This window comes from Carassius gibelio, chromosome A25 (assembly GCF_023724105.1).
Source record: "Carassius gibelio isolate Cgi1373 ecotype wild population from Czech Republic chromosome A25, carGib1.2-hapl.c, whole genome shotgun sequence".
Classification (NCBI taxonomy): domain Eukaryota; kingdom Metazoa; phylum Chordata; class Actinopteri; order Cypriniformes; family Cyprinidae; genus Carassius; species Carassius gibelio.
In genome coordinates this window covers 490,907-505,906 of record NC_068395.1, presented here as the reverse complement: position 1 = coordinate 505,906, position 15,000 = coordinate 490,907, and the positions used below count along the sequence as shown (strand labels likewise).

Here is a 15,000-nt window from a genome sequence, read left to right as displayed (position 1 = left end):
ACACACACACACACTCACTCACTCACTCTCTCTTTCAAACACACACACACACTCTGTCTCACACACACACACACACACACACACACTCTGTCTCACACACACACTCTGTCTCACACACACACACATTGTCTCACACAAACACACACACACACACACACACTCTGTCTCACACACACACACACACACACACAATCTGTCTCACACACACACACACACACACTCTGTCCCACACACACACACATTGTCTCACACAAACACACACACACACACACACACTCTGTCTCACACACACACACACATAAATGAATATTCAATAAGTATCGAATACCAAAATTACAATGCAAATTCATTATTAATCACTCAAATAATTGAGATTGTTTTAAGGCTGATTTAAACACTGAAATACATTTTTCAAATGATTTTGAAATCCCTCAAAACTTGGAGTAACTTTCTTTAATCTGCATCAGTTCCTGTGCTTCACGCTGACCTCTGTGGTTTAGTTTAGATCAGCTGCTCTAACATGTCTTCCTCCTCTGCTGGTGGTGACAGGGCACGTTTGCGTTCTCGCTGATCAAGTACACTCCTCTGAAGTATAATAACGAGTATGTGTACCCGTGGTGGGGGTACGCTCTGGGCTGGCTGCTGGCGCTCTCCTCCATGCTCTGCATCCCGCTCTGGCTCCTTTCTAAACTGAGCACAGCCAAAGGGTCACTGAGAGAGGTGAGTGATTCTGCCTGGATCATGTGTCTCTTCTGCTCATCAAGCCTGCATCTATGTGTCACAGCAAAAGCAGGAAAACTGTCAAATAATTTAGCTATTTAAAATATCTGTTTTCTGTGTGAATCTCTGTTGAACTGTAATTTATTTCTGTGATGTGCAGCTGTATTTTTACTGCTAGCATCATTCCTGCAGTCTTCAGTGTCACATGATCTTTAAATAGTAAAAATATAACATTTTACTGCATTTCAGGTCAAATAAATGCAGGCTTGGAGAACAAAAGAGACTTATTTAAAAAAAAACATGTTGACTGGTCTTGTGTATTTATATATCTAATAATATTTTATAATATTATTATTATTAGCAGTAGTATTAATTTATTTAATAAGTATTATTTGATTTCAGTTTCAGTTCCACCGAACCATGCAGATTGTTGCATGTAATTCAACATAATATAGTTTAAAGTTAATTGAAACAATCAAACCATCTTATACAGGTTGTGTTTTTTGTTGTTGTTGTTGTTGTTTTCAGAAAACACATCTTAACTTGTAGCCGGCTGATCAAATGATGAATCAAATATTAAAATCTCTTTTAGATATTATACTATATCTAGTATCATTATTCACATCAGAAAAGAGCATTGCGTTGCATTTTTGGGATATAGTGAGCAGTGGTTGTATAATACTGTACATATTTTGACATGCATTGAGAAAAATCATGTTATGCACACTCTCTGCTTTCTCTGCTCAGCGTTTCCAGAAGCTCATCACTCCCTCGCAGGACCTGCCCAAAACCAGACGAGAGCAGGAGAAGCTTCAGGCCATCTTCACAGCCGACGGCGACGCTCTGCGCTCCACCAAAGATGGGTACATCCCTGTCAGCGAGAAGGAGTCGCACTGCTAGACGTGTGCCTCTGAACCTTCCTGTGATACCTCACACAGAACTGACAGCCAAAAACATTACCACAGACAGACAGAAGGGCTACTTCTCATTTACAAAAAACAGTGGTTAGTTCATCACACACTCTCAGAAGAAAAGGTACAAAAGCACTGGAACAGGTGCACTTTTGTACCTTTTTTTCGGAGCGTCCACATCTAGAGATTTCAGTTAAAGCCGTTTCTCAAAAGGAGATGTTTCTCCACTTAAGCAGCCTGTTGTGTTCCTATCGAAGGTTTTTATAAAGGGCTTGTTATCGTTCACCTGGTTTTATACAGCACTTGATTCGTGAAAAAAAACATCATTTATTCTGTCTGTTGACGGTGTTTTCTGATTCATGGAGAAATCAAAACAGATACATCCAAAATCTCATCAGTAAAAACTAAATGAAAGGAGAACTGTAAACCTGGCTTCATCCAATCTTCTGGAAATGCATGCAGATTTGTGTCTATCATATAATACCTCATTTGCATGACTAAACATAACACTTCAGAAAAACATGTTTGCAGTCCTTAATAAACTAAGTATGGTGATCTATTACTTTTTTTTGTTAGTTGGTTTGTTGGTGTTTTTACCTTATTCACCTGTCTTGCATTAAATTAAACATTAATAATGCTCAGTATTGTGTGCTATGTTGTGCTTTTAGGATATAATAAACTGCACCCAAAGCATTCTGGGTCTTTTCCCCATCAACCCCTTCTGAAACAGAAACTGGAGGGTCTTTAAGGACTGTTTCAGTTCAAACAATCAATGCATCTGCTTTCTAAGGAAGCAAAATTGTGTTTTTTTAGAGTCCATGTGGATGTTGATGGTAAACACAGCAATGTCTGTGGGGTTTTATACAAGAACCATCTTGCATGAGTTATTATTAATCCTTATGAAGGTTTTAGACGATACAGAACGGATGCATGCATGAATATGGTACTGTTTTGAGGTTTCAGTGTTACACAGGTTCAGTCATCGTTTTTGTGCACTTCTTTGAGAATGTTTTAGGATATAAATCATTTGTGATTTTTGTATTTTTATTGTGAAACTGTTTGAGCAGTGTGCATCTGTCATGTCGAATCTGCTGTGTGATAAAGCTATGGAATTTTAACTTCTGCACAAATCAATCAGAATGCATTTTAAGGACAAATCGGATGTATTTCTTCTTCCTTGTTTTCACTGGTGCATGCTGTCTTGATGTATATGAAGTCTTGTGGAAGCAGTCTTTGTGTTTATAAGCTGTACACATCAGTTGCATTGGGTTTCACAACCTTGTAGATGTGTAACATTTGAGCCAGATATACCTTATTACTCATGTACATTACATCAATAAAAAGAAACCACTATGAGGACTATTCAATACAGCATGTGTAATTACAGATAATAGCGGTCAACTGTTGCATTGAATTGCAACTTTAATTTAAATGGTTTTATTAATTTTATGCTAGTGTAAAATTTTGTGGTTTCTTTACTCTAATGCACAGAAAGGATAAAAGTATCTGCTAAATGAATTAATCTTAATGCAAATACACACACACACACACATATATATATATATATATATATATATATATATATATATATGATGAGCACATCCATATTAATAAAAACACTCAAATTGAAACTCATTTACAGTATGCATTTGCATGAACACACACAAAAGCTCTCTAAGGAGCAAAAGCATACTGTATATAGGGGTTAAAAGGACAAAACATTGACAATAAATTAGGTGATTACTTTAATTTAATAATGCATGAAATTAATTGCTAAATAGTTTGCATTAATTTCATATTAGTGTAACATTTCTTGCATTAAAACCTTGGGAATACTTGACAATATCTATATTTGTACGCGTCTCATGCAAGTCATTTTGAATTAAAAGTAAAGAAATAAATCTAACTGTAAAGGCATTTATCTGGTGAGAATATTGCAAATTAGATGCATGCTTGCAAGCACTCCTGTGCATATGACTTTTTTTTTTACCTTTTTTTTAAATCTGAAAATAGACTTCTCTTAAGGAGCAAAAAGGGTAAATATGATAAAATCTAAAAAATAATAATAATGTGAAAAATGGCATTTTATACATTTTATAAGTTTTAATGATAGCTTTACGTTAGATTTTTCTGAAAGTTTCGATCGTCGTCTTGAGGTAAACTTAATTTAAAATGTACTTTTTTATTGTACGGACTTCAAAAATACAATATAATATCACGTGTTATTTATTTATTTATTTATTTATTTATTTATTTATTTATTTATTTAGAGCATGTCTCCGTTCATTGGTCACTTTTCCCGCCTGCAGCGCAGCTGAGCGCCTCACGGGGGCGCCAGACATAGACATATAAACACCTGGACGCCTCATTGGCCGCTTTCTTTTAATGTCTATGGCTCGACCGAACGTCAACGTCACCGCCATATTGGAGCGGGCAACGCTCATAACTCTCACATCAGGACAGAAGAAAACATAAGACAACAGTTAAGTCAAAAGTTAGGAAGGATGGGAGTTGACACAATTTCAATAAAAGGATTACTAGGAAATCGGACAAGACAATCAAGAATTCATGAATTATTATTTAAATATCTAAATAAAACAGGAAAGTAAATAGAATTTAATTTTTTTTTTCTTCCAAAGCCAAGTACACTCCACACTCCAGATCAGTAGGTGGCGGAAATGCACCATTTATGTTGGTCTGCCAATCCGCCCTTAAACACTATAAGAAGAAGAAGAAGAAGAAGAAGAAGAAGAAGAAGAAAACATACCTGACTCATCGACAGATTGGACACCTACAAACCGTCACACGATAATAAAAACAGATCTCGGGGTGTTATCTTTCACAGGTAAGACTCAGCTGTTCTTTCTCGGTGTTTTTTGGTCATTTTTAACATTATGTTGACAGCTTAATTAACCACCAGTGTCAGACTATTAATAATAGATAGCGATATCGCTAACGTAGTTAGCAGTGAAAGCTGAGACTTCATAAGAATTAAAAGTTTAAATGAATTCTTATTACGTTTTAACTTATTGCCGTTTATATAATAAACTAAATGCTGTTATGAGCACAATATACAGAGTGAGCCCTTTGACTGTCTAGATTAATGTTGGAGATAAAGCTTCTCTCTTTAATTTCACTACCGTTACTTATTTACAAAGATGAAGTAGTAACACTGTAGAATACTAGTCCTTTAGTTAATGTTAGTTAATTCATTAACAAACATGAACAAACAATGAACAATACATTTATTACTGTATTTATTCATCTTTGTTCATGTTAGTTAATGAAAATAGTTTTTCATTGTTAGCACAACTTTTGATTTAAATAATGCATTAGTAAATGTTGAAATGAACATCAACTAAGATAAATAAATGCTGTAGAAGGATTGTTCTTGCTTAGATCATGTTAACTAAAGTAGTTGACTAATATTAACTAATGGACCGTTTTTCAAAAGTGTTACTGATTAAGTTTATCATCACTTGAACTTATTCTATGTATTCTTTTTTCTTCTCTTTTATTTTTTTTGCAAACAGGACAAGGACAGTCTTAAGGAAAGCTGAGGAAAGCTGTTCTCAGAGACGAGACTATTCCTCCACAGACTAGTGTTGTGTTTGTACTAAACCCAGAGCAGCCCTGAATGAATCGAAAGAATGACCAGCTCATATTCTAAAGCCATTAATCGTTTGAAAGCATTAATTTATACCAGAAAACAAGACAGAAATACTACGGAAGAAAATCATTTATCACTTAATCGTTTGATTCTGATTCATTCAGACATTTCTAATAATGTTGATATAAATGCTAATACTGCACTGATGTTTATAATAAAAGAAGACATAATCATTCATAAACTTTTGAACCCAGCAAAGAAATAATGGATGTTGCATTAAGTCATTTATTTTCTCATTACACACAGTCAAGTATATTACAGATCTCTTCATACTCTATATAAAATTAGATTCGTTGGCGTATATATTCAGATTTGAGAGGTTAAAGGGCAGAGAGCATGATCACTATACAGCGGATTCCTCACTGCTTCCTCACATCAGCAATAATCTGGGGAAGAAACAATGATTACACTCTGTATTCCAGTGCTAATATATGAACATCATCAAACCAAGACATCTGCAGGAGATGCATAATGACCTCAGATATTAATTTTTATTATCTACTCAATATATTTATTTTTAGATTTTTATTGGTTAATTCTTAAAAGGGGGGAAAAAAATCTGCCAAAGGTGAAAACTATTGTTTTTCTCAGCCGCTGACAGATATTTGTTCTTGTTTTAATCATGAACTCATTTATATTTCAGTAAATGCTTCTCGATTTAAGGATGTTCAGATATTTGAGCTGGAAAACAAGAGGAAGAGCATCATTCTCTGCGGTGAAGAAGAACACCATGACCTTCATCAAATTAAAATCTCTCGTGTTTGTGTCCGAGTCGAACGGTGGCAGGTAAAAGAAAAGAGTAAAAAATAAACCCTGGACAATCTTCCTAAAACATACGTCTGCAGGAGCCTTGATGATTATAAATATGCTTTATCTTTATCAAAGTATTAGTTCATCAAGCCTTGTGTTCAACTCCATATTTATACTGAAATTAAAAGTAGCTGTGATCTTATTCTAGTTAGCGGCTCTGAAATCGAGTGACAGCTGATTGGTTGATTGACAAATGTCTTCACACACAAAGTGCTTCATATTCAAACACAGTTTAGATTAACACTCATATAACTGTATTGTTTGTGTGAGAGGAATCAAACAATCAAATCATGCGATCGTTTACTCTTCCTCAGCCTGAACAAGTGTTTTTTTTTTTCTGTTGAACACTAAAGAAGATGTTTTTTGAGAGCGAACCGTTGACGGCACCCATTGACTTCTGTGCTACAGGAAGAAATACTATGGAAGTGAATGGGTACCATCAACCGTTTGGTGTTTAAAGCATCATCTTTTTAGCATTCAGCAGAAGACAGAAACTCGTACAAAACATATATAATTTTTACATTTTATTTAAAAAAATAAATATGTAAAATAAGCACACACAGTTAAACTTTTATTCCTAACTAGTAATTCATTCCCAAAGCAACCAACTATGTGTCATTGTTGTTAACTAAGACTGAAACTACTAAAAACAGTTTTCTGTAATTGAAATAAAGCTAAAGTAAAATGAGTTGCTTTGCAATGATTTGTAAAGTAAAAAGCACTATAAATTAAATGAAAACAGTACTGAAATTAAAGTAGTAACTTTTTACAAAAAAGTTGAAATGCTAAAATTATTAAAACTGACATCAACATAAAGGCTAAAAAAAATTAATAAAACTCATTCCTAAACCTCAAACTGTGACCATGAAGCTAAAAGCTATGCTATGTGTCACTCTGAGAAAGTGCTGTAACAGTTTATAAAGACCTTGATGTTGTTTGGACACCGTGTGTGTGTGTGTGTGTGTGTGTGTGTGTGTGTGTGTGTGTGTGTGTCCACCTGGATGTTCCCGTGTTTGGTTCCTGGGATGATCTGAATCCTCTCAAAGTCCCTCCCCAGGATGATGACGTCACAGTCAGAGTAGTACGCCTGTCGCACGAGCCCCGGACAAAACAACACACACAGTCTGACACTGATAATCACAGAGAGTTCTACATATCATCTGAATCTAATGTTTTGCTACATTTCTATTTATTTTTTTAAATCGAGGAATCAGAGTTTTAAATGTTTTCATTTACGGTTAATAATCTCTGCTGCTGCTGTTACACTCACAGTCACGAACAGCTTGAATCATCTGGACTTTTTGAGTCAAATATTTTGGCAATTTTTTTTGCATTTTTATTTTATATTATTTCTTAACATATCCGACAATATCAGCCTTCATTTTGAATGTATCTTGTATCTTGAATGTATGTTTGTTTATCTTTGTAAACTTTTTGTTGCTCTTGTGTTGTGTTGTTTTTTATCCTCATTTGTAAGTCACTTTGGATAAAATCGTCTGCTAAATGAATAAATGTAAATGTAAACTTATCGAATTATGGCTTCGTTTCCTTACACGAATATCGAAATATTCAACTCAAATAAACACCTGTATGATGCAGTATTAGTATTAGAATTTAATTTAGGGTCCTGAAATACCCTGAACACTGCACAGAGGAAGATGACCATTGCTACAAAAATAAAATAAACTAATCCTATTTTGTTTTAATTTTCCCTTACTAAATTATACAGTTACTGATGCTATGGACTGTGGGATTACTAAAAGGCTATTAACAAAAATCTGTCTCTAAACCTCTTTTCTCTTTATTAAAAGTTGATCTAGACAAGTACATGATAGAATCAAATGTTTTGCAAATCCGCTCGAAAGACCTGATCTCAAATGATTCGGGAATCGCGCTTCGGAGTCCCGATCTGAATCAAATGTTTGGCAAACTCCGAAGCCCCGATTAAATGATTCGCGAATCGCGCTTCGGAGTCCCGATCTGAATCAAAGCGAACTCCGAAGCCCCGATCAAATGATTCGCGAGTCGCGCTTCGGAGTCCCGATCTGAATCAAATGTTTGGCAAACTCCGAAGCCCCGATTAAATGATTCGCGAATCGCGCTTCGGAGTCCCGATCTGAATCAAAGCGAACTCCGAAGCCCCGATCAAATGATTCGCGAGTCGCGCTTCGGAGTCCCGATCTGAATCAAATGTTTGGCGAACTCCGAAGCCCCGATTAAATGATTCGCGAATCGCGCTTCGGAGTCCCGATCTGAATCAAAGCGAACTCCGAAGCCCCGATCAAATGATTCGCGAAACGCGCTTTGGAGTCCCGATCTGAATCAAATGTTTTGTGAACTCGCTTCAAAGCCCTGATCTCCAATGATTCGCGTAAGGCGCTCGATTCCCGATCTGAATCAAATGTTTAGTGAACTTGCTCCGAATCCCAGATCTCAAGTTTTTTTTGTTTTTTCTTTTACAAATTTTATTAACATTTTGACAAAGTACAATTTTATGACAAAATTGAATCAATATACAGCTTAATAAATCTCATCTTAACAAAGGTGAACAAAATAAGAGAGGAAAAGATCCGAAAAAAATAACAAATAAAATTAAATAAATAAAAAAACAGATACATAATTGAAAAAACACTTAGGGGTCTGTATTAAAATAATGAAATAATTTGATTGTTTTGTTTAATTTGTTGTTGTTCTTTTTTAATTTTCAATGCAGTTCCAATATTTTTTAAGGTCTGTTATTCTGAAATTGTAAAAGGAGGGTTTGCTTCTTTGCCAAATCATTTTGTGCAGATAATATTTAGCTAAAATAATAATTAAGTTAATTACATATTTTTCATTGGCTGATAAATTTGGCTCAGTGACTATAAGAAGTATTTCAAATTTACTTAGAGAAATATTATTTTTTTTATCTTTTGGGATCAACAAAAACATGCTCAATGGTTTCTCCTTCACATTCACAGAATGTACAAAAGTTACACACAGTTGGAAAAAAGTACAGATGTTTGCTTTTGAAGGATAATATCTGTGAACAATTTTGAATAAAACTTCTTTGATTTTATTTACAAAAATATACTGGTGAGGTAGCAGGAAGATCATGTTCCATAATTTCTTGTCCAGTAAAGTCCATCGGTGTTTACATATAGGAGTACTGGCAGGATCAAGTATGTTTCTAATAAAAGTATTTTTACATCTCTTATCTGTGAGTGGAATGGCAGAAATAGTAGGAGAACTGACTGTTACAGATGGAGAAGTATCTGTCTGTATGCTCTGCGCTAAAGAAACAAGACTAACAGGAATAGACTCGATCACCATTTTGAATTATTCTTGAGATGTATCAATACCATATTTTTCCATGAAGTGCTCACAAGAATAAAATTATTTTTTTGTATTTAGCAAATTGTTTACTGTATACAGATTACATATAAATCAATTATTCAGAGAGAGTGTTTTGTTTTTGTGGTGTAGTATATATGCATTGTTCCAAAGAAAACAGTTGAGAGGGGAGAAATTGTGTTTAAAGATAAGATTCCAACATAACAAGGTTTGTTTATGAAAATTGCTTAATTTCACAGGGAGTTTTCCTACCGAAAAAGGACATATCAATAGAAAGTTAAGAAAACCAATAGTTTCAAATAAGCTGTTTGGAATAATATTCCACTGTTTGGACACTTGAGGAATCTTTTAATCCAGTTGATTTTTATAATTTGGTTAAATGAAGTAAATGTCAGTACATTCAGACCACCTTCAGCCAGAGGGTTTGAAAGAACAGACCTTTTAAACTTGTCAGGATTCTTCTATATAAATTTGAAGATAATTTTATCTAATTGGGAACATGTGGATTTTGGAACATCTAGAGATGAGAAAATGTAAGCTGCTCTTGACATCCCTTCTGCCTTATTTAACAGAACTCTGCCATATATGGATAGATCTCTGGCAGACCAACAATTAAATTTGGTTTTGATGGTCTGAGCCCAGATCTCAAGTTATTTTCCAGTGAAAGCGCTATAGCGTTCATTCGCTTGACGAAAAATGGCGGAGACCAAAAGTATTCAGATGTGTATAGTGTGCCTTTGTGTTCTAATTCAAATAAATAAATAAAATAAAAATTATAGTTTTCCCACCGACGAAAAAAAAAGCGTTGAAATTGAGCTATTCGGCGAGAGGAGGAGGCGACAATTACTGTGAGGAAAGGTACTTTAGTGTGTGCTAAGCAATAACTTATATTAAAAGCTCATTGGCAACTATAGACATTAATCAAATATAGTATGTTTTATTTGTATTGTTAGATGTAACGTTTACATTTAATGTAGCACATGGTAGCAGTTATGCTAACAGTCGCGCAGGCTAGTCAAGCGGTGTGTTTATACTTTTGCCATCACCCTTTTATACTGCTCTCTTTCTGGCTTAAGTCACACAGAATTAACAAAGACATTTAAAGATATCAATAAAATCCACAACAATGTAGAAAATACGAGCAGTTGAACAAACATCTGTTGTACAAGCAGAATTCAAATTATTTATAATGGTTTGTAGGTTATTTAACTTTGAATTGATGTTCTGAGTAACTGGTATATTATTGCATAAATGTGATAGTAACTTTCCAAATAATAAGTTGTTTTTATTAAAGTTTTATGTTTAACACAAAATAATACATGTATTGTTGTTTGCTTTATGTTAATTAAGTGCTCTTGCTGAGGGATGGGAAAAATAAAGGAAAAAACACTTCCTAGTGACATCAGCATCATCTACACACCTGCTAGTGACGTCAGCATCATCTACACACCTGCTAGTGACGTCAGCATCATCTACACACCTGCTAGTGACGTCAGCATCATCTACACATCTGCCAGTGACGTCAGCATCATCTACACACCTGCTAGTGACATCAGCATCATCTACTCACCTGCTAGTGACATCAGCGTCATCCACTCACCTGCTAGTGACATCAGCGTCATCCACACACCTGCTAGTGACATCAGCATCATCCACTCACCTGCTAGTGACATCAGCATCATCTACTCGCCTGCTAGTGACGTCAGCATCATCTACACACCTGCTAGTGACATCAGCATCATCTACACACCTGCTAGTGACGTCAGCATCATCTACACACCTGCTAGTGACATCAGCATCATCTACACACCTGCTAGTGACATCATGCTCCTCCTCACCTGCCAGTGACATCAGCATCATCTACACACCTGCTAGTGACATCAGCATCATCTACACACCTGCTAGTGACATCATGCTTCTCTTCACCTGCTAGTGACATCAGCATCATCTACACACCTGCTAGTGACATCATGCTCCTCCTCACCTGCTAGTGACATCAGCATCATCTACACACCTGCCAGTGACATCAGCATCTTCTACTCACCTGCTAGTGACATCATGCTTCTCTTCACCTGCTAGTGACATCAGCATCTTCTACTCACCTGCTAGTGACATCATGCTTCTCTTCACCTGCTAGTGACATCAGCATCATCTACTCACCTGCTAGTGACATCATGCTTCTCTTCACCTGCTAGTGACATCAGCATCTTCTACTCACCTGCTAGTGACATCATGCTTCTCTTCACCTGCTAGTGACATCAGCATCATCTACTCACCTGCTAGTGACATCATGCTTCTCTTCACCTGCTAGTGACATCAGCATCATCTACACACCTGCTAGTGACATCATGCTTCTCTTCACCTGCTAGTGACATCAGCATCATCTACACACCTGCTAGTGACATCATGCTTCTCTTCACCTGCTAGTGACATCAGCATCTTCTACTCACCTGCTAGTGACATCAGCATCATCTACTCACCTGCTAGTGACATCATGCTTCTCTTCACCTGCTAGTGACATCAGCATCATCTACACACCTGCTAGTGACATCAGCATCATCTACACACCTGCTAGTGACATCAGCATCATCTACTCACCTGCTAGTGACATCATGCTTCTCTTCACCTGCTAGTGACATCAGCATCATCTACACACCTGCTAGTGACATCAGCATCATCTACACACCTGCTAGTGACATCAGCATCATCTACTCACCTGCTAGTGACATCATGTTTTGTTACCTTCTCAGCCAGGATTTTAACGAACATTATACATATAATCTTTCACATACTTCTAAGTGTGCTTTTTTTTTTTTTTTTTTTTTTTTGCTGATTTTAATGCTTAGATTTTAGGGGGAAATTTAACTCTTTACTTATGATCTGCAATATCGTTTCAGATTCTGAACACATCAGAAATCACCAACCCTTCCTGACATATCTTTCCAGTTTGGGGTAGGTATGTTCCAACAATATAACATAAATAACAATAAAATATAATTAATTGAAGCATGACTTATTGGGGTAACTGTTTTTTCTTGTAATAGAACACTATAGAACTACATTCACTATAGAACAGGAACATCATTTGTTGGTAAATTTTTCTTGCCTATTTTCTTCCTAGCAAAAAATTAATGTATTTGCCAAAGTAGAATTCATAACTTTAGCCGTGATCTCTGTGATCAGCTCCTCATCTCTCCATACCCTCTCCACATGGAAGTCACCTCTTGTACTTGTCACAAGATCACACCAGGTTAACTAAGCCAGTAACCATCAGCTGACCGGGGAATGCCAAGTGTGTGTTTCTTTCTCAGCTTTGCATGGTCCCCAATAAACTCAACGTGGGATGCCTCTCCGATTTCTTTCACATCAGCGCACTTAACCTCTACCAGGCCACAGGGAGGTTCTTCATTTGGTCCACCACTTTGCCATCTGCACCAAGGTGTGGAGCATCAGGGTGGATGATGAGACCAGATGGAAGAAGGTTAAGGTCAAAGGTCTCCTCATAGCGGTGAAGAACCTCTGGCTCAAGTTTCAATCCTCTACACATCGCTCTCTAGAGACCCTGACAGATGTTTACACACACTGTTTAATGCAAGATATAAATGCATTTAACCTGCAATCACAAATACATAATGTTTGGATGTTTTAATCCCAAAATGTTGAATACTGATATTTGCAATGATAAAAGAAAGAAAGTGCTTGAAGAGGTGAAATTAAAAACACCAATATCTAGACAATCATGAATTGTAACATCACTTCCTTTAATGTTTTTACTATTCAGTTGATATGGAATTTGTTGAAATGTTAAATTTAAAAAAAATGTATTACATGTTTATATGAAACGCTTATACAAAATAAATATGTAGTTAACTTTAAAGTATATCTACATTTCTTGCTTTCATTCATGGTCATATGAAAAATTTGCCGTACTTAAGTGGTAGATTTCTGCCATTTACTGGAAAACATTTAAAATTAAAATTTTAAACAAAAGCACTATATGAACATTGTGAGTGATTTTATTACACTAATATACAATCAGACATCCCAATTTCTGTTTTGGTAAAGTCATTACTGTAAGTGTCATGTCATTTAGATGAATTAGAATTTAATTTGGGGTCCTGAAATACCCTGAACACTGCACAGAGGTTAAGATGACCATTGCTACATAAATAAAATAAAAATTGAAACTCGTCCTATTTTGTTTTAATTTTCCCTTACTAAATTATACAGTTACTGATGCTATGGACTGTGGGATTACTAACAGGCTTTTAACAAAAATCTGTCTCTAAACCTCTTTTCTCTTTATTAAAAGTTGATCTAGAATCAAATGCTTTGCAAATCCGCTCGAAAGACCTGATCTCAAATGATTCGCGAATCGCGCTTCGGAGTCCCGATCTGAATCAAATGTTTTGCACATCCGCTCTGAAATGTGAAATGTATTTCAAAATAAGATTCAACTACAAAAATGTAATTATGGTGTAAGATGGATATATAAGAAAGCAGATTGGGGAAAACTTCAAATGTTATGTGAAGAACAATTCAAAAATCTGTCAGTAGAGGATAGTGTTGATGACAGATATAATAAAGTAGTGAATGGCATTTATTTTGCAGCCTCTCAGTCTATCTCACTATCAAGTGGTATAAGTACAAGAAAGAATGTACCATGGGGGTCAGAGGAGTGCTCGGCAGCAATCAGAGAAAGGAATAAAGCATTTCAGTTCTTAAAAAGAACACTCACCCCAGAAGCAGTCATAGATTATCAAAGAAAAAGGGCTTATGTTAAAAAGATTATTAAAAATTAAAAAAGGACAGCATGGCAAAATGTTAGTGATACAATAGGGAGGGAAACCGAAGTAAATGCAGTCTGGCGTATGATTAAAAAGATGAATGGAATTGACAGCTTTAAGAAAATACCTGTAATGGAGGAAAATGGGAAGGTAGCTATCACAGATAAAGAGAAGGTTATTATGTCGGCTCAAACATTTGCTAAAGCTCATTGAACATTTAGATGATACATTTTTAACAAGACGACAACAAATTAACAATATCTCTGGAGATTCTTGCAAGAAAAAGCAAGATTTTAATAATATTTTGGATGATGAGTTTAGTTATTTTGAATTAAAAACAGCAATCAATAACTCAAAGAGTACCACACCAGGAAGAGATATGATAAGTTATAGAATCTTAAAGAAATGATCACCAAAAGCGTTAGAAGCATTATTGGATTTATATAATTATATATGGAATGAGGGTATCCTTCCTAAACAATGGAAAACAGCAATTGTGCTCCCTCTAGCTAAGCCTGGTAAAGATATAACCAAATCTAGTAGTTCTAGACCCATCGCTCTTACCTCTACACTATGTAAAGTAATGGAAAAAATGATTGTAAGGCGAATGAATTACATTTTGGAGAAAAGGGAATTGTTAATTTGAAAAGTGGTTTTAGGAAAAGTAGGTCTACAGCAGATGCTTTAGTATTGTTTGAAAATGAAGCTAAAAAGCTTTTGTAATGAAAGATAAGATTACATGTGGTGTATTTCTGTAGGGTACCAGCAC

At 35.6% G+C, this 15,000-nt stretch overlaps 1 protein-coding gene and 2 long non-coding RNA genes across 3 annotated transcripts in view; 2 read left to right on the top strand and 1 right to left on the bottom strand.

The window, feature by feature from the left end:
• The window catches only part of LOC127947223 (sodium- and chloride-dependent GABA transporter 2), a 17,126-nt gene extending 14,128 nt beyond the window's left edge, over window positions 1–2,998 (top strand). The window contains exons 14-15 of the mRNA XM_052544208.1: window positions 550–720; window positions 1,468–2,998. Coding sequence (XP_052400168.1) covers window positions 550–720; window positions 1,468–1,620 — 324 coding nt within the window. The 3' untranslated portion in view covers window positions 1,621–2,998. The remainder of the gene's footprint in view (window positions 1–549; window positions 721–1,467) is intronic.
• A 1,361-nt stretch (window positions 2,999–4,359) lies between these two features.
• LOC127947231 (uncharacterized) lies at window positions 4,360–6,133 on the top strand. Its single transcript, XR_008151249.1, has 2 exons — window positions 4,360–4,476; window positions 5,165–6,133. It is a non-coding gene; the product is annotated as an uncharacterized LOC127947231 (long non-coding RNA).
• Window positions 6,134–11,078: 4,945 nt separating this feature from the next.
• On the bottom strand, window positions 11,079–12,175 carry LOC127947232 (uncharacterized). The gene is made up of 4 exons (XR_008151250.1): window positions 12,071–12,175; window positions 11,925–12,012; window positions 11,401–11,458; window positions 11,079–11,370 (listed from the first exon to the last, which is right to left on the bottom strand). It is a non-coding gene; the product is annotated as an uncharacterized LOC127947232 (long non-coding RNA).
• Window positions 12,176–15,000: the final 2,825 nt, after the last annotated feature.